The 19,091-nt window shown below is 44.8% G+C and overlaps 1 protein-coding gene across 2 annotated transcripts in view; it reads left to right on the top strand.

Annotated features, from left to right (window-relative positions):
• The first annotated feature begins 2,260 nt into the window (after positions 1-2,260).
• LOC115147384 (max-interacting protein 1) overlaps positions 2,261-19,091 on the top strand; it is a 36,069-nt gene continuing 19,238 nt past the window's right edge. Inside the window, exons 1-3 of one of the 2 annotated variants that reach the window (XM_029689610.1) lie at positions 2,261-2,683; positions 5,104-5,209; positions 9,169-9,198. In XM_029689610.1, coding sequence (XP_029545470.1) covers positions 2,449-2,683; positions 5,104-5,209; positions 9,169-9,198 — 371 coding nt within the window. In that variant the 5' untranslated portion in view covers positions 2,261-2,448. Of the gene's footprint in view, positions 2,684-4,257; positions 4,737-5,103; positions 5,210-9,168; positions 9,199-19,091 lie in introns of those variants that run through there. The other variant, XM_029689612.1, reaches the window with a different exon arrangement.

Here is a 19,091-nt window from a genome sequence, read left to right as displayed (position 1 = left end):
TTTGAGTGTTTGTTGCAGCTTGTTCCAGTTTAGCAACTGGAACAAGCTGCGAACTGAAAAGAGGAGCGAACCAGGGATGTGTGTGCTTTGGGGACCTTTAACAGAATGTGACTGGCAGAATGGGTGTTGTATGTGGAGGATGAGGGCTGCAGTAGATATCTCGGATAGGGGGGAGTGAGGCCTAAGAGGGTTTTATAAATAAGCATCAACCAGTGAGTCTTGCGATGGGTATACAGAGATGACCAGTTTACAGAAGAGTGTAGTGATGTGTCCTATAAGGAGCATTGGTGGAAAATCTGATGGCCGAATGGTAAAGAACTCATAGAATTAGGAATTTGAAACTCCTATATAAGCTACTCATATATAGGCCTATGGAGCATTTTATTTATAGATCCATTCATTTCAGAAATGCAACACCTTCAAACAAGGCCACTGGGCCAGAACAGACCAGCTAGCTCTGTCCCTCAAATTTTATTTTACCTTTATTTAACTAGGCAAGTCAGTTAAGAACAAATTCTTATTTTCAATGACAGCCTTGTTCAGGGGCAGAATGACAGAATTGTACCTTGTCAGGGATTTGAACTTGCAACCTTTTGGTTACTAGTCCAACGCTCTAACCACTAGGCTACCCTGTCGCCCCACCCTTTCCTTCCTCGTTTCCCTCTACACAGCAGGGTATGACAGAGAGGGGACGGACTCTGTCGTGCTTCCCTTGTGCGTTGGACTTAAAACATTTCTCTGTGAACCTTACATCAAACACCCATGGCCCACTGCTGCTGCTTTGAAGTGGTGTGTCTGTCTGTCTGTCTGTCTGTCTGTCTGTCTGTCTGTCTGTCTGTCTGTCTGTCTGTCTGTCTGTCTGTCTGTCTGTCTGTCTGTCTGTGCGTGCGTGCGTGCGTGCGTTTGTGTGTGTTTGAAGTAGATTTCAAAGAGGAGAGAGCTCTGTCTCAACATGTAGGCTATGTACCGGGTAAAAAGAACTATCTCGTGCTGTAAAAAGCTAAAAGGCTCCTGGGAAATGGGCAAAGAATCAAGGGTAATCAGTTCCTTCCATTCCAGGCAGTCACGCAAAAAAATGCAGTACTTTTCTCTCTTTTTCAAAGGAATGCTCCTTCCTGGTTGAAGTTCAAGAAGACTGGAGTTTTTTCTAGCCTATTCAGGCAGGTCATACATCAAATCAAATGGTATTAGTCACATGCGCCGAATACAACAGGTGTAGACCTTACAGTGAAATGCTTACTTACAAGCCCTTAACCAACAATGCAGTTTTAAGAAAAATACCTAAAGAAAAATAGAAATAAAAGAAACAAATAATTAAAGAGCAGCAGTAAAATAACAATAGTGAGGCTATATACAGGGGGTACCGGTACAGTCAATGTGCGGGGGCACTGGTTAGTTGAGGTAATATGTACATGTAGGTAGAGTTATTAAAGTGACTATGCATAGATAATAACAGAGAGTAGCAGCAGAGTAAAAGAGGGGGGGAAGGGGCAATGCAAATAGTCTGGGTATCCATTTGATTAGATGTTCAGGAGTCTTATGGCTTGGGGGTAGAAGCTGTTCAGAAGCCTCTTGGACCTAGACTTGGCGCTCCGGTACCGCTTGCCGTGCGGTAGCAGAGAGAACATTCTATGACTGGGGTGGCTGGAGTCTTAGACAATTTTTAGGGCCTTCCTCTGACACTGCATGGTATAGAGGTCCTGGATGGCAGGAAGCTTGGCCCCAGTGATGTACTGGGCCGTACGCACTACCCTCTGTAGTGCCTTGTGGTCGGAGGCCGAGCAGTTACCATACCAAGCAGTGATGCAACCCGTCAGGATGCTCTCGATGGTGCAGCTGTAAAACCTTTTGAGGATCTGAGGACCCATGCCAAATCTTTTCAGTCTACATGTTGCACACACCTGGACCTGGTCCAGAAAGACAACAATAGTCTGAATGTAGACAATATGAATGGGTGTGTGTGACCTATCCTCTCAATTGTTGATAATATTAAAGGAATCCTTCACTCACATTACCTTAGTGATGTGAACAAAACAGCCTACATGAGTCAAAAAGAACACCAAAATATAATCGTATTACATACAGTGCTTACAGCCACCTAATCCACCAACTCAAATAGTTTTCATTCTGTTGCTATCATAAAGAAATATTGGAGTAATATTGTCTGTAGTCTACAAAATATGGGGGCCAAAGAGACGTAGAGACAACCGTCGGCAGGAACATACCTTGAAAAGCCGGCGTCAGGACCATGCGGCGTTCATCAGGCAGATGCAGGCTCTCCGTGTGCCCCATGCGCCACAATCCTCCAAGCATCGTTTCGTGCATTGTAACCTGCATTCATAAAAACCCTATCACCACCAAGAAGCAAAGCAGCCTCTACTGCTAGCTGCCTTTCAGTTTATTTTCCTCCTGGAAAAGTAGCCGGCAAAGCAGTCCAAGTGAACGAAAATGGCCAGAAGTGATAGGCAGAAAAGAGAGTTGAAGAGCGAATATGTGTTTTTGGACTCCGAAACGTCTATGGATCGGCAAGATTTTGATATGTCTAGTTGCTCTATCAATGACGTCTTCAACTCCAGAGACTGCGCTTCTTCTCCATTGAGTCAGATTGATACTTTTCTGAAAAACGTTCAAGTTTTGCTGGAAGCAGCAAGTTTTATCGAGAACGCCGAGAGGAAGGATGGAAGTAAGTGTATTTGTGTAACGGTTCCCCCCCCCCCAGTAATATTCAGGGAAACAAGAGTTTCATTGTCAACAGACGCGAGACAACAAAGGGCTGAGTTCATTCAACTGATGTACTTATTATTCTCATGCATGTATTATTATGCGCTCGCACTGATACTGCACTGCACTAATAGCCTAATATTATGAATGTATTACATTATCTATTACTTTCCCTGTAGCCTAGATTTCTGATATGATTAAGATATCTTGATATTTTTGTTGGTTGTACGTTTTTCTATCCCGCAAAGCATAATTTGCTTTGCACCTGCTCACTGGAACAATTTCATAATTTAGCCTAAATTCCTATTTCACCATATAGGCCAGGCCACCGACAAAGCCTAGATTGATTAAACCCCACAATGGTTGTGGGTGTGGGTGCACAGAACATTGTATTGGCCACTACTTTGAGATTAGATAAATCTGAGCACAGCATCGCAGCGCCCTCCAACTCATTTTTGGGTGACGTCATAGTGCCCCCGCATCCTTCTCTGTAGCCTAAACAGCTCGATTGTTAGGGGGGAGAGATAGGCCTATTGTTAGATGTTTGCACATATTTCAAATAGGATGCTTTCTCTCACTATTTTGACGCTAGCCTAGAGCACCTGGTTTCAGTTGTATTGCTTTATATTTCTGTTCATTGTGACATAGTTTCACAATCTGTACATCTCAATCTCAAGATGATTTTGTTGAATAGATGCTTGCCTACTTTATTCGATTTTTTAAATAAAGAATACTTTCTTTTTACACTATTTATGTATCAAGTTATTGCAAAAAGTGTAATATAATAAGGACGTTTCAAAGTTACAGAAAATGTATTACTATTCTCTTATTATCGAACAAATAATGAGATCTTTCGTGCAACATTTTCATCTCTTCTTTTTTCCTACCCGATTGTTGTTGCTTCCTGATACTTGCGGGTTTTCCACATGGCACGAAATCCCTTTGTGATTGGCCAAGTGCAAGTTCGCATGAGATGCCTGTCACAAGGTATCACCAATCGAGCGTCTCCTTTGCGGTGATGTAATTTGTTGCTGGGCCTGGCTTCAGTCGGCCGGTACACCCCCACTCTGGTGTTGATTCATGGGACTTGCAGTCTTTTTTTGCCAGAAATTAACGCGAGAAGCGATATGATCATCGAGAATAGCATACTGACCGGGTTTCAACTACAGTCTAGTGAACAATATTCATGTTTGATGTATTTGGTCTGGAGTGATCAGTAACCCATTCCTGCTTTTAAACCCATTATAGGACAGCCAATAACGTCTTATAACAATGTAATAACATAGGAGTATCAGGCTATTAAAATAGGGCTTATTCATATCATTTAGTCGCTTTCCTTTAAATTTCCAATTAAAAGTAATTATTTCAATAACATGAAACGTTGTACGTGGACAGTAGCACCTTGCAAAGTTTCATAGCAGCCATAGCATAAGGGTCATATTTTCAGCGTAGAGATCAGTAGAATAAAGACTACACATCCCATAAAGCTTTGCGTCGAGACCAGCCCCCAGTTTCTGCTAGGTCTCAGCCCCTCAGCTGTGGAGCGAGGTAAACAAACTGGGAGGAGTGAGCACAAGCAGCAGCAGGGACTTTTCAGGCTTTGGGTGGAAATTTTATATTCATTTTATACCATTTGTAACTGTTTTTCCTGAATACTTTGAATACTTTGCCACACTCGTTTTTCGATTTTTGAAACGGCTGAAAACCTGAATCACTACCTGTGTTGCATATTAAAACTGGGCAGATATTTTTCGACAGGGCTTTTAATTACAGAGCCAGCAAACAAAATAGCTGACAAGACACTCATGAAGTAACGTTTTGTGTTATACTCAACGAGTAACAATTATTCTGATTTTGGATCGTGAACCGCAATACGACCTGTCTTTGAAATAGTATCAGAAGTTGTAGAAACGTTTAGCTAACGTTCGCTAGCTCCAGCAGAATGACGGCAGTGCAGTTGATGAACATCCAGAGGTTGTTGGAAGCGGCAGAATATCTTGATAGAAGGGAGAGAGGTATGCAAAATACAAACACGTTACACATTTGTGGTTAGGTTAGTTTCATTTGATTATGTAGGTTCATTTGTGTCATTTCAGAGTTTTAAATAATTTGCTTGTCATGTTTGACAACTTCAAAACACAACACAGACAAATGTAGCTAGGCTATGTAAGTGTTCTGTGTGTGTTGATGCTGTTTTCCAGCGTCATCACCGAAAAACAAACGATTCATGCCGTTAACGGTAGACGTGTGGGTGGTATGAGTTGCCCCATATATTCAGATGATCTAGCACCAACATTGTATATATTTTTCCCGTTGTTTACAAAATGTTGCATATGGCGGGGGACGGTCCAACTCGCCCTAACCACAATTTTATTTCAACAGAGTGTGAACACGGATATGCATCGACGTTTCCGTCGTCAATTCAGAACACGAACTACCAGAGGCAAAATAAATTTCGAAACAAGAAGTTCCACAATAACCATAACAGGTAAGAAAAACTGCACTTGTGTTGAACAATAACTTCAAGCAGGCATGCGATGCCAATGTGTTATTTGCCTGGGTATGTATGTTGATCTAAACAAATGAATTAACTGTCATTCAGTTGACTTTCTCTATAAAAGCTGAATGACCAATAACAATGCTGCCATAATGTGATATCACTCGACTGTCAGTGCAACGTTGTAGCCTAACTGCTGGTAAAACAAGCCTAGATGTGGTTGCCACAACACCACTTGAGTGTCTTAACCTATTTCTGCCCTCTGTCGCAGCATGTAAGCTCACTTCTAGAACATCATGGCATGTTATAAGCAGGAGTTAACATATATTCAGAGAAATTGTCCAAGCATAAAATATACACGTGGATTAAAAACCGTGCAGCCTACAGAGAATGAATGTTAGGGCACTCTTTGCTTGGGGTATGGGGTAGCACTGGCAGCACCAGCTGCTATCATCAGCTGATTATCAAACTGATGGAGGTTAGGGACTGGGAGAAAGTTGCAGATGGAGATGGAAAAACAGACGAACACCACAGGGTTTTAAATGATTTTATGTACAAAACAAATCATACTTGATTATAATACAGTCGTTATTACAGTCTTACAACTGTTTGCCATTTTACAGTGTTGAAACATTTGTTAATTCTATATGTTGCTATACTCTTCCCAAGCTATAATATTTGGTTAGTTTTGTCCCCAACCCTGAAGGGAAAAAGCTCCTATTTGCTGCTGGTGTTGTATGCAGGCAGGCTGGTGTTGTATGCAGGCACGAGCAAGGTGAATACATAGAACCTTTTAAGACTGTCGATGTGGCTTTATGATTTTTTCCCCCATTTGTATGTGTAATCTCATTATAATTTAATGCAGTTTAATCTAATGTATAAATGTTAGCCTGCACTTCTATAGCCAATCTATTTGAGATTGACATTCTACAAAGAGCCTTAGACGAGATTGATACTGCTGCACGTAATGCTCTTTCAGAGGAAAATGCATTGACGACTAGAGGCTGTACAGACTATAATAGCGTAAGGTGGTGTTTTCGGTTAAGAACATGGACAGACTAATGTCCTCTACTTATACATCTATCTTACCATGGACAGACAGCCACGATTCAATCCTACTGAGAGACTGAGAGCCTTTTTCATCTTAAACGTGAGAGGAATGAAAAACAGGAACAAACATTTGACTCACAGCTATAGTGTAGCCTAGTTATGCATGGCAACGATAGTGATCAGATTGGCTCCGGTGTGTGTGGCCAAGTAAGGCCTCCTCATTTGTAGCATGTTGAGGCTTATAGGTGATGGGCTTATCTCACTCTCTCTGTTCCTCTTTCACCCTATACAGCAGGGACATGTTTATCTCATCTTTGTGTGTGTGTGTGTGTGTGTGTGTGTGTGTGTGTGTGTGTGCGGGGCAGGGATCCTACATTCCTCCATTCAAGTCATCTGCATCTGTTGAGCTATAGCTACAGACATTCTGATCGCTCTCTGATAGCTGATTTGATGTGTCCTGTAACCTACTGTAGAGGGTGATTATACGCTAGTGTCTACTGTATAGGCTAGTGCAGCATTTCCCAAACTGGGTCCTCGGGACCTCAAGGGGTGCACGTTTTGGTTTCTGCCCAAACACTACAAAGCTTGATGATGAGTAGGTTATTTGAATCAGCTGTGTAGTGCCAGGGTTTGGTGTTTACCTTGGGAAACCCTGGGCCAGTGTGTTTACTAGTGCTAACCCATATAGGAGATCTAGGTCTATCTGGCTTGATCTCGTTTACAAAGAGCCGCTCCAGGCCTCCATATAAAGATGTACTGTGGGTTTGTTGGTTGATCCTTCCTCCATGGGCTGGCTGCTGCAGACCAGGGTTCAGATACTATTTGAAGTGTTTCAAGTAGTTTTAGAGTTTGCTCTAACCTGCTTTGAGTAAGGATGGGCATTTGAAATGATTTCACTATTCAAATAATATCATGATTTTTTTGGGGGGGGGCGAAATTCGAAATTCAAAATAATCTTGACCAATGATGCATAATGCCACAACAGCAGACAGTGCACAGTTGTTTTCAGGGTGCTGTTTTGTTTTTTTGTTGGCTAACAGTAGCCTAGGTTAACAGTAGCCTAGGTTAACAGTAGCCTAGGTTAACAGTAGCCTAGGTTAACAGTAGCTTAGGTTAACAGTAGCCTAGGCCAACAACAACAGTGGAAGAGAAGTCTGATGCTCGCCATCATAGAAATGATACTGTGTTGTGTATTGATCTCGGTCGTGTCTGGTGGACCCTCCGTTGGTGCGTGACGGGCTGGGATGTCACTGATTCAGACTGTTGCTAGTCAGCCGCTGGCCACCATTAGAACAACTCAATAGCAGCAGACAGTTTGTCTGCACCCCTTTAATAGCTCTCCATCGGGTTTTTTTTACAGGGGAGAAATAAACTCGCAGGAGCATAAAGTTTTAGCGTTGTGTACGAGAAGGCTTTGTACAATTTATGAGCTGAGCTGTAAATTGTGTGGTATTTCCACAAATAAATGGAGTCAGGCTCCTGGCTCCTGGCTCCTGGCTGGCTGGTGGACTATAGGCTCTATAGATAAAAACGGTTTAGATGAATCAAGATACTCGTGTGTGTGTGGTGGGTGTAGGTTGTGTGTCTAGGAGTGTGTGTGTAGCCTAACACGCCGAGCCCAGCACGGTTGATTATTTATACCACAGAGTTGCAAAATGTTTTGGGTGAGGATGACGTTTTTCTACATAATTATTTAAAGTTTTCACAGGAAATTGGTTACATCTTAGGTCTTGCTCGGCAATGATGGCAGGCTTAGCAGAGACCGGGTTTCCTGGTCTTGTTAATGAGAAATGACTGTCACAGTTCAGTTGTTGACCCAGTCTTGCATACATAATAAGCACAAGAGCAACAACTGTGGTAATGTATTCTAATGGAGACATATGGTATTTTTTATTTACATCAATAATTAAACATAAAAAAAAAAAGGATTTGGAGTCGCTCTGAAGAGGCGCCAACTCCCAGAATCCCTTGTAACCTGGCAGCGTCTTTTTTCCTCCCACTCTGTCTTTCTCCTTCCTCTCTTCCGCGCTCATCCCTTGTTCCCTGTAGCAGAACAGCGAGCTATCCAATCAGGTCAGCCTCTGCAGGCGGAGGCCATTTTTTTTGGTGTGAAAATTTTGCGACTGTAATAGTCCCCCTCCAATAAAGAGAAGTGCCTATATGACCTGGGAACCAATAAATGGTTCCTCCCTGCGGCGAGTGGGTTGAGGAGCTGAGGAGGAGTTTGTTTAAAAAGACACACACACACACTCTCATACACACACACACACACTGGGCGGGCAGGCAGGCCATTTAGGCCGAGGCAGGACGGCCTGATTATCTTCAGTGTGTTGCCATACAAAGAGGCTCTTAGGGGACCAGCTGAATCACTTTGCATTATTAACACAGCACTGAGTCTGAGGCCTGGACTGACACACACACACACACGCCACACTCTCAGGCAGCCATATACATGGGGCTACATGGGCTTTGCACTGTTGGAGGAAGAGGAGGTTGAAGTGTGTGACGATACAGGCCCTTGGTATGGGACTGAAGCCTGGCCGGGCGTATCGACCAAACTCACAATTCATAGTGCACACTGACTCTCAGGCACAGTCTTGGTATGGTACATCACAGTACAGCTGTTCTGTGTGTGTGTTGTTGGTTTGTACAGTACTGCTCAATTGGGATTAATTGATCAGTCCAATTCATTCTAATCAGACCAAGTCAAAGTGAGTGCAGTACGCCACCAATATACTGTCGCTCTCAACTGAATCCGTGGCTGGTTGTTAAAATAGATAGGCCTATTGACTTTTGAATTGAAGCTTTTTTAGTTATTGGATGTGTTGAAATGTCACAGGTCTTTGCGATGTGTTGGTTCCTTGGTTAACAACTTCCTTTCTTGTTTTTCCTGTTTGCAGGTCTACACATAATGAGTTGGAGAAGAACAGGTGAGTTGGTCTTTCATTTTCATACTTATTAGACTTAAAACAAAAAGTAAACTTGTCCAAATCTGTACTGAAAAGTCCAACTAGCCCCTCAAATTGCACTGCAAAAGCACTTGCTCTTAGCTTGCCAGTTTGGAGCTTTCCACCAGGCAACTTTACCCAGCAACAGGTTATTAAAACCAAAAGTAAGATTTGACCTAGTTCCTCTTAATCTAAGGACATTCCCTCCCTCTCTCCTATACTCCGCCTCTCTCTCTCTCTCTCTGCCCTCTCTTTCTCTCTCTCTGTGTTGTCTCTATCTCTGCCCTTTCTCTCTCTCAATCTCTCTGCCCTCTCTCTCTTTCTGCCCTCCCTCCCCCTCTCTCTCTCTCTGCCCCCTCTCTCTCTCTGTCCTCTCTCTCTCTCTTCTCTCCCTCCTCCTCTCTCTATGTTGAGTCTCCACTGTACAGTACATTGGGTTATGCAATGGGGCCATTGGTAAGGGCTTTGAGTTACACAGTTACAGCCAGGCAGGGCAGGGTAGGGTGCAAGCACAGCAGACTGGGCCTGAAACCAGAGGCATTTTCAGTGTCTCAAATGGCACCCTATTCCCTATAAAGTGTAATACTTCTCATCCGGCCCCATAGGGCACTATATAGGGAACAAGGTACAATTTAGTCCCTGGTCAAAAACAGTGAACTGCATAGTAAATAGGGTGCCATTTCAGACACACCCAGGGTTTCATGGTTGCTTTGTACAGACAGAACACAGTGGATCCTTAGAAGCACTTATCAGATTTGGAGTTGAACCACCCACTTTGGAGTGTTTAGGCTTCATCAATCGCCTGAGAGGAGAGGAAGGTCTGGAAGGGTTCACCTGGAAACCATCAATAATACGAGGCGAGACTGCGAAGGATTTCTGGTAAAAACAAGCCCACTCATCTCATAATGTAGCCGCAAGCAATCCGTTTAATTACATAAAACCTCCTTATTTATTTTGTGACTTTTCTAAATGACAGGGACATTGGGAGAGGAGATGTGTTGGTTGACTAATTAACTAGCTAAACAGACATGGTTATGATGTCTTATCATCTCATGACTGCCCTGTGTTCTAGTGATACCATGCCATCCTACCATCCTGCCACAGAGACTGGTTCTGGCAGATAGTGCCCACATGGTTTTGCATCGTCAGTGCTGACGCAGCGTGTGGCCCTGGTGGCTCTGTGTGGGTTGTGGCCGAGATAAGTGATGAGGAGACGTACAGATGTAGGATCTTCATTTGAGCCAGTTTGAATGAATATGTGGATTATAATTAATAGATGTTTTGTAGGGGAAATCAAGTTTGAAATGCCAAAGTGGAAATGACAAAGTTCAGAAGCCTTTTTAAACCACAAATACACTACAAGTAAAACAATCAAATAAAAAAGGAAAGATCTCCTACGACAGGGTGGTCATTCATGGAGCAGTCGTAATCCGGCCCTTTAAGAAAAAACATTCAAAAATCTGAATATAACTTCTAAACCCTAGATTTGCATGCTGTAAGCAAATAGCGTACTTGATATGTCACGGCCTACTAAGCCCATTTGGCAGTGAATTGTCCAAGCCAGCCCTGCTGCACTCTGGATTCTAGAGTGGAACACTTACCAGTTCCATTTTGTCAAGTTTATCAAACGGACTAGTTCCATTCCACTCTTCTTGCTACCGCAGCAGGCCGGTGAGGTGATAACCCTGTAGTGACAGAGCCGTGCGGCAGACAGAGATGACAGGGTAGGAGATGAAAGGGATCTGAAACCCAGAAACCACATTCCAGAGGCTCACATACCGTAGCAACAGCCTCCACCGCCACCAGACTAGATAACGCCTCGGTTTCAGCCTTTTTGATTAGTTAGCTGCCTCTTATAAACCAGTTTCGCTCATACATGCAGACGTGAAATTATAGACTACTGCATTAGAGCTACAGTTTAAGCTGGTTGGTTCAGCTTGTTTGTTAGGGTATGCTGGGTGCTTCCCAAAACGTCAGGTAACATTACACAAAACAAATAGTACCTAAAACAAATTATAAACTGGGTGGTTTGAGCCCTGAATACTGATTGGCTGAAAGCCGAGGTACAGTTGAAGTCGGAAGTTTACATACACTTAGGTTGGAGTCATTAAAATCGTTTTTCAACCATTTCTTGTTAACAAACTCTAGTTTTGGCAAGTCGGTTAGGACATCTACTTTGTGCATGACACAAGTAATTTTTCCAACAATTGTTTACAGACATTTCAAGGCCTAACTTCAAACTCACTGCCTCTTTGCTTGACATCATGGGAAAATCAAAAGAAATCAACCAAGACCTCAGAAAAAAAATTATAGACCTCCACAAGTCTGGTTCATCCTTGGAAGCAATTTCCAAACACCTGAAGGTACCACGTTCATCTCTATAAACAATAGTACGCAAGTATAAACACCCTGGGACCACGCAGCCGTCGCACCGCTCAGGAAGGAGACGCGTTCTGTCTCCTAGAGATGAACGTACTTTCGTGTGAAAAGTTCAAATCAACCCCAGAACAACAGCAAAGGACCTTGTGAAGATGCTGGAGGAAACAGGTACAAAAGTATCTATATCCACAGTAAAATGAGTCCTATATCGACATAACCTGAAAGGCCGCTCAGCAAGGAAAAAGCCACTGCTCCAAAACGAGCAAAAAGGCCTACAAACCTGACTCAGTTACACCAGCTCTGTCAGGAGGAATGGGCCAAAATTCACCCAACTTATTGTGGGAAGCTTATGGAAGGCTACCCAACACGTTTGACCCAAGTTAAACAATTTAAAGGCAATGCTACCAAATACTAATTGAGTGTATGTAAACTTCTGACCCACTGGGAATGTGATGAAAGAAATAAAAGCTGAAATAAATCATTCTCTCTACTATTATTCTGACATTTCACATTCTTAAAATAAAGTGGTGATCCTAACTGACCTAAGCCAGGGAATGTTTACTTGGATTAAATGTCAGGACTTGTGAAAAACTGAGATTAAATGTATTTGACTAAGGTGTATGTAAACTTCCGACTTCAACTGTATATCAGACCGTATGACAAAACCTTAATTTTTACTGTTCTAATTACATTGGTAACCAGTTTATAATAGCAATAAGGCACCTCAGGGCTTTGTGATATATGGCCAATATCCCACGGTTAGGGGCTGTATTGTCCATATATCACACCTCCTCAGGCCTTATTGCTTAATTATACCATTTGATTGTTTGTTTTTGGGGTGCTTCCTTGCTAGAGTAGTATGTCAATTAGCATTTTGCTAACCAAATAGCCTAGCCCCTAATGCACCACTTAGTATTCTACTAACCAAACCCTACCATTAGCTTGTTTGCTATGCGTGATGCTAGGCTAAGTATTGTATGTACGGTATTCATGCTGCTAGTGAGGGATTCAATGACAGTAGTCCCTATTGAACCAGCTGAGTGTTCAACTGGCCACGTTGTTTTATGATGTCTCTGTTTATGGGTAATCAAGAGGGCCAGGCTTTTACTCTGGGACATAAATCTAGAGATACCGCCTCTCTCACCGCTCCCTATTCATTTCATATTGTGTATCAGGCCAATAATACACCAGACAATAATAAAAACTCCCTAAATGATATTGGTGCTGGTGGTCGGGTGTCTCTAGACTCTGCTGCTGATGAAATGATATTTAGTTTTTACGCTCTACACTTTATGACAACGGGTTGTGCAAACAGACTCTCAAACACCTTTCAGCAAACAGATGTCTGTGGTATGTTAAGGGTAAAATCTGCAATATTTACTGCAGTTCAATTGCCATTTCAATTACCCAGTACCCATTGATTCTTGAAGTGGTCAGGGCTGCAATAGGAATTCAGGGTTGCCCCTTTGCACTCATCTTTTCCCCATTGCGTCTGTCTGTCCGTCCGTCCGTCCGTCCGTCAGTCCGTCCGTCCGTCCGTCCGCCCTTTGGTGGCATCCTGTCTGGTAAGGACGTGCATCGTTCCCTTTCAAAGTGAATCGATACGTATCTAGATACATCGGCTCTGATACAGGAATTCTATGTTTTAGTTTGAAACACTTTGTTGGGATTGATGAGAGAACGATACGATTCACTAACATTTCCATTCTAAATTCAAATCTGCTGCTGAGCTGGATCTGTGTGTGTGTGTGTGTGTGTGTGTGTGTAAATGATGTATGTGTATGGTGTATACTATGTAGGCCTCTGATCTGAGCCATAAGGGAGACTAGGCGTCTACCACCCCACTATCAGATTAGGGGGGTAATGTGTTTTTTGTACCGTCACTTTGTTTGAGTTTGTAATGTAAAATCTCCAAATCCAATGGTTTTCAGTGAGTTTCTTTTCTCCTTCTGCAGATGAGATTTGTGTCTCCGGTAACTTGCTTCTATTCTGGTTAAACACAACTTTCAACAGTGCATAGATAACAATAACCTAGCAAATTCCACAGGTTGTCACGCAGCTAATAAAGCCTAATGTTTGAGCAAGATCAGGAACAGCCGTCTACCTGGCGCTGGTCAGCACTCCAAGCTGGGCGCAGCGAGCAGTTTGACTAGGCTTGGTGGTTCTGCATGAAAATAACTTGTAGGTCAATGACTGTCAACACAGTCACATGCTTAGTTTGACACTGAAGGAGAGGACGCATCAGTTGTCACAAAATATGAGGTATTTTCAGAAGGTAGAAACTAATATGAGGAAAACATTGTAGTGAACCGGCGATTCATGACGTTTGAATACATTTTCCGACCGGTGAATGCCACATTTGGATCGGTCTTATCTTAATCATTTGAATGGGGAACGATGCGTATCGGTGACTTGTTACATCCCTGCTGCCCGGTGTTTGTTTTGGCTGGCTCACAGTCTGATGAGAAGGGCCATGGCTCATTACCAGGGGACTTTGGAATGGTGTGGGACAGAACGACGGCTGCTTCTGTTGTCACGCTTAAAAAAAATGTGTCTGCATTTTTTGTGTCTGCTAGCGTTATATATCGGATAGCATGCATGTGACGTTCTGAACAACGCTGATAAAGCTTCTAATATAAAACTGCATACCACGGCATTGTTGAATACTCGTTTCTGATTGGCTTGAAGGGCATTCTAGAGTGTGCATTATTCCCCTATAACACACAGTATATCAGCACGGTGGTATGTAATGGCTTTAGTTCATTCTTACATGTTCTATGTTTGAACTGTTTTCAAGCAAAAGTCACATTGAAAACATTATTGCCAATGTTTAATTCGATTTTCATAATAGCAAGCTAGTTGGTTTAGTTAGCTTAATTACCAAGTCTATTTGTTTGGTTACCAAGGCAACTACTGTAGCCATCTAGTTAACTAAGCTACTTCAGTGGATGCTGAACACATTTCTACATACAAATGAACACATTTGTAGCAGCAAATGTGTTAAATTCTAGCCATGGTATAAAAGAGGTAGTCAACTCTGGGCTCTATGCGTCCTCTGGAAAAGAATGCAGCTCTGTGGGAGGTCAGTTTCACTCCACTAGCTCCTAATGGAACACCTTCCACGTCGTTCATTATTTTCCATTGGACACAGCCTCTCATTGATTATCCCTTACGCATTGCATTCAATTGAACATAACTTCAGAAGAACCTCATGTCTTCTCTCAGCTGAGTATTCAGAATGACTTTAGGGGAGCACAGTGAGACACAATACCAAAGTCGTGACTTCATTTTGAAAGCTGTTTTTGTTTTTTGGCCCAGGCTTTAGTACTCTCACGTGCTCAGGCCTACATCCTTCATGGCGTGTGAGAGCATAGTTTGCCCCAATTCTCCTCCGACCATCGCAACAACAATACCCACCCCACCCTCCCTGTTGTCAGGCCTTGCAGCCAGGCCCAAACTGGACCCAGTTGGGCTTCATCCCAAATGGCAACATATTCCCTATATAGGGCACTACTTTTGACCAGTACCCTATCGGCTCTGGTAAAAAGCAGGAATAGGGTGCGATTTGGGTGCGATTTGGGACACACTTGTTCCTAGCCAACCAACGTGATGCCTTGTAAGCTTTTCTTGGCTCAGAAAAGCAGCTTAAGGGACTTGATCTTTGGTCTGGCGAGCACAGCAGAGTCAGAGTGGAGCACAGCAGAGTCAGAGTGGAGCACAGCAGAGTCAGAGTGGAGCACAGCAGAGTCAGAGTGGAGCACAGCAGAGTCAGTGGAGCACAGCAGAGTCAGAGTGGAGCACAGCAGAGTCAGGGTGGAGCACAGCAGAGTCAGAGTGGAGCACAGCAGAGTCAGAGTGGAGCACAGCAGAGTCAGAGTGGAGCACAGCAGAGTCAGAGTGGAGCACAACAGAGTCAGAGTGGAGCACAGCAGAGTCAGAGTGGAGCACAGCAGAGCCAGGGTGGAGCACAGCAGAGTCAGGGTGGAGCACAGCAGAGTCAGAGTGGAGCACAGCAGAGTCAGAGTGGAGCACAGCAGAGTCAGAGTGGAGCACAGCAGAGTCAGAGTGGAGCACAGCAGAGTCAGGGTGGAGCACAGCAGAGTCAGAGTGGAGCACAGCAGAGCCAGAGTGGAGCACGCATACGTGCTGGGGGCTGGAGCACTTTCCCCTCTGGTCAGCCAGAGCTGCTACGCTAGGCGAGGCTATGCTAACCGCTAACTTCTATTTTGGTAAAAGAGTTCATTAGCCGTTTCTAGCAGTTAGCATTAGCAAAGCTAACAAAGTTATATTCTGTTATAGGAGTTAGTTAGCAGTTAGCATAGTGTAGCGTTAGCTGATCTGGCTGTGAGAGGGTGCAATAGTAACAGTAACTGTGTCAGGGTGAATAGAGACAGAGAACACCTGTCTCACGAAGGGCCTGACTCTGAATGACACATGTTTAGCCAATCGCGTGCACTTATCCACTCACACACACAAACCTAGATGTACTGTGTTCACACAGTCCTACATCAGCTCATTACATTTACATTTAAGTCATTTAGCAGACGCTCTTATCCAGAGCGTCATTACACACACAAACACACACACACACACACACACACACAAACACACACACACACACACACACACACACACATACACACACACACACACACACCGTGGAGGAGACACAGGAGAATCTCTAGGTCATCCTCGTTATGCACGTCTTTCTGACTGTCCTACATTCTCCCTCTGCTGAGTCGCTCTGTAAGAACACGCTGGTTTAGTGAACACACACACACACACACACCCTCCAGCTGGATTAGGTGCCGGACACTCGTTCTTTCTTACCTGACCTTTGACTCCGGATATCTTTCCACCTCCTTGTTGTGCCCTTACACAGGGATGTTTGTGTTTATACAGGATATTTGCATTCCAAGATGTGCAGGATACGGGGGGCCAGTTTGTTTAGGGATGACACACTGATGTTTGTTTAGAAGGATAGAAATAGAGCCGAGTGTTGATTGTTTTTGGAATATCTCCCTGATAAGGCTGTAAAAAGCTTTCAAATGACACAAATTGATACAGACAGTGCTTTCAATCAAATCAACATCTCTCCCTCTTTCGCCTTTCACCACCACTAATAAAACTCCTTATGTGGTGTAATTTATCAAGCACCCCGTAACGATAGTGGGTCACGCTTCTTGACAATCCAAACCCACATCCCAAGTGGCTGTTTAGTTGGAGTGTTCCAGGATGGAATGCACTAATGTTCCGTTCTCTCCGCTACTGCTGCTGCTGCTGCTAGTCTAGAAGTGTGTCCCAACTGGCACCCTATTCCCTATGGGCCTTGGTAGAAAGTAGTGCACTATATAGGGCATCGGGTGCTATTTGGGACGCACACTAGAGCAGCGTGTCAGTCGGTTAGCATTCCAGCTAACCAAATCATCCAACCTTAAAGGAAGAACTAGAAGCCTGTTGGAAATGAACCACCTCAATAAATCTGTCTGGGGTCTATATTTAGACAGCTAGAGGGAAAACTGCTCAGTTTCCACCAATCATGGCTTTTTAAGGATTGTTGCCCTCCAATCAAAATGCGGTATCTTCTGACGACATCATATCCTTCCTGGTTGGTTTGCGTGGGCGGTGGAGTGTCATTGTTTACAGTTAGTGGTCCGGAACAGGGACAGAGCTAGCTTACAGGGTCCTGGGTTGGTGAACTACTGTATCTAGCCACTGTTAAAGGCAGGGTTAAGTGGATATGCTTTTAGGCTTTGAGGTGGGGGTGGGGAGACAGCTGTGTGTGTGTGTGTGTGTACAGTATTAGCATAAACCAGAGCAGAGTGAGATGAGAGAGGATAGCAGGGATAGCAGAAGGACAGTCGTGCCCCAGAAGCCAACATCTGGCTGGTTGGATGTCGGAGGGATCTCCCTCGGTTTTATCTGTTTCAGCCCAACGTGGTGTTTTAGGAAAGTAAAGCCTTCTGGGTATTGGAGTTTAATCTAAAGCTCCTCTGACCTTAGGTCACTGTAGAAGGGGGGTGGAGGCATGGGAAGATAGGGAGGCATGGGACGAGAGGGAGGGATGGAATGAGAGGGAGGGAGGGATGGATGGGGAGTGATAGAGAAGAGAAAGAGATAAATGGATGGAAGCAGGGAACGATAAAGGAAGGGATACGGGTCACCATGGAGGTAGGGATTGGGGAGGGAATGCCACACTTCTTGTTTTGAGTAGTAGAGGGTTTGTGGACGCCAAAATCCCATGATTCTGAGGGCATGTGATATAGGGGTCTGCTCTCTCTTTCTCTCATTCTCTCTCTCTCTCTTGTCCCACCCTCTATCTCCCCATCTCCCCTCTTCCCCCCTCCATCCCTCTCTCCACCCCTCCATCCCTCTCTCCACCCCTCTCTTCCCCCCTCCATCCCTCTCTCCACCCCTCCATCCCTCTCTCACGCACTCCATCCCTCTCTCCACCCCTCCATCACTCTCTCCACCCCTCCATCCCTCTCTCCACCCCTCCATCCCTCTCTCTACCCCTCTCTCCACCCCTCCATCCCTCTCTCCACCCCCTCCATCCCTCTCTCCACCCCTCCATCCCTCTCTCCACCCCTCTCTCCACCCCTCCATCAATCTCTCCACCCCTCTCTCCACCCCTCTCTCCACCCCTCTCTCCACCCCTCCACCCCTCTCTCCACCCCTCCACCCCTCTCTCCACCCCTCCATCCCTCTCTCCACCCCTCTCTCCACCCCTCCATCCCTCTCTCCACCCCTCCATCCCTCTCTCCACCCCTCCACCCCTCTCTCCACCCCTCCACCCCTCTCTCCACCCCTCCATCCCTCTCTCCACCCCTCCATCCTCCCACCACCCTCCATCCTCTCTCCACCCCTCCATCCCTCTCTCCACCCCTCTCTCCACCCCTCCATCCCTCTCTCCACCTCTCCACCGCTCTCTCCACCCCTCCATCCCTCTCTCCACCCCTCCATCCCTCTCTCCACCCCTCCACCCCTCTCTCCACCCCTCCACCCCTCTCTCCACCCCTCCACCCCTCTCTCCACCCCTCCATCCCTCTCTCCACCCCTCCATCCCTCTCTCCAGTGGACCAGATTAAAAGCTACAGAGCAGAGTGATGTTAGGCACGTGTGAACTAATCCATGTGTTAGTGATGGGCCTGGCTGGCTTCAGCTCCAGCCCCTTAGTCCCAGTCTCACTGGGGCCCTGCCTGCTATAACCTCCTGGACACTGCACAGCTGGTATAGCCTGCATAACCCCCTCCTCTTCCTCTAGTCGTCCCCCACTCTGACTATTTCTGACTCTCTCTCTCTCTCTCTCTCTCTCTCTCTCTCTCTCTCTCTCTCTCTCTCTCTCAGTTCAAAGGGCCAAAGCAAGTGACATAGACAATAAACAAGTATCTCTCTCTCTTTCACTCACTTGTTTTTTTACTGTACACCAGCTCTCTATCCCTTACATTCCACCCCTCTTCTCTCGCCATGTTTCCTTCTCATCCCTCCCTCCCTGT

Source organism: Salmo trutta, chromosome 14 (assembly GCF_901001165.1).
Source record: "Salmo trutta chromosome 14, fSalTru1.1, whole genome shotgun sequence".
In the NCBI taxonomy this organism is placed as follows: Eukaryota; Metazoa; Chordata; class Actinopteri; order Salmoniformes; family Salmonidae; genus Salmo; species Salmo trutta.
Note: the sequence above shows the minus strand (reverse complement) of the source record. Positions and strands in the feature narration are given on the sequence as shown.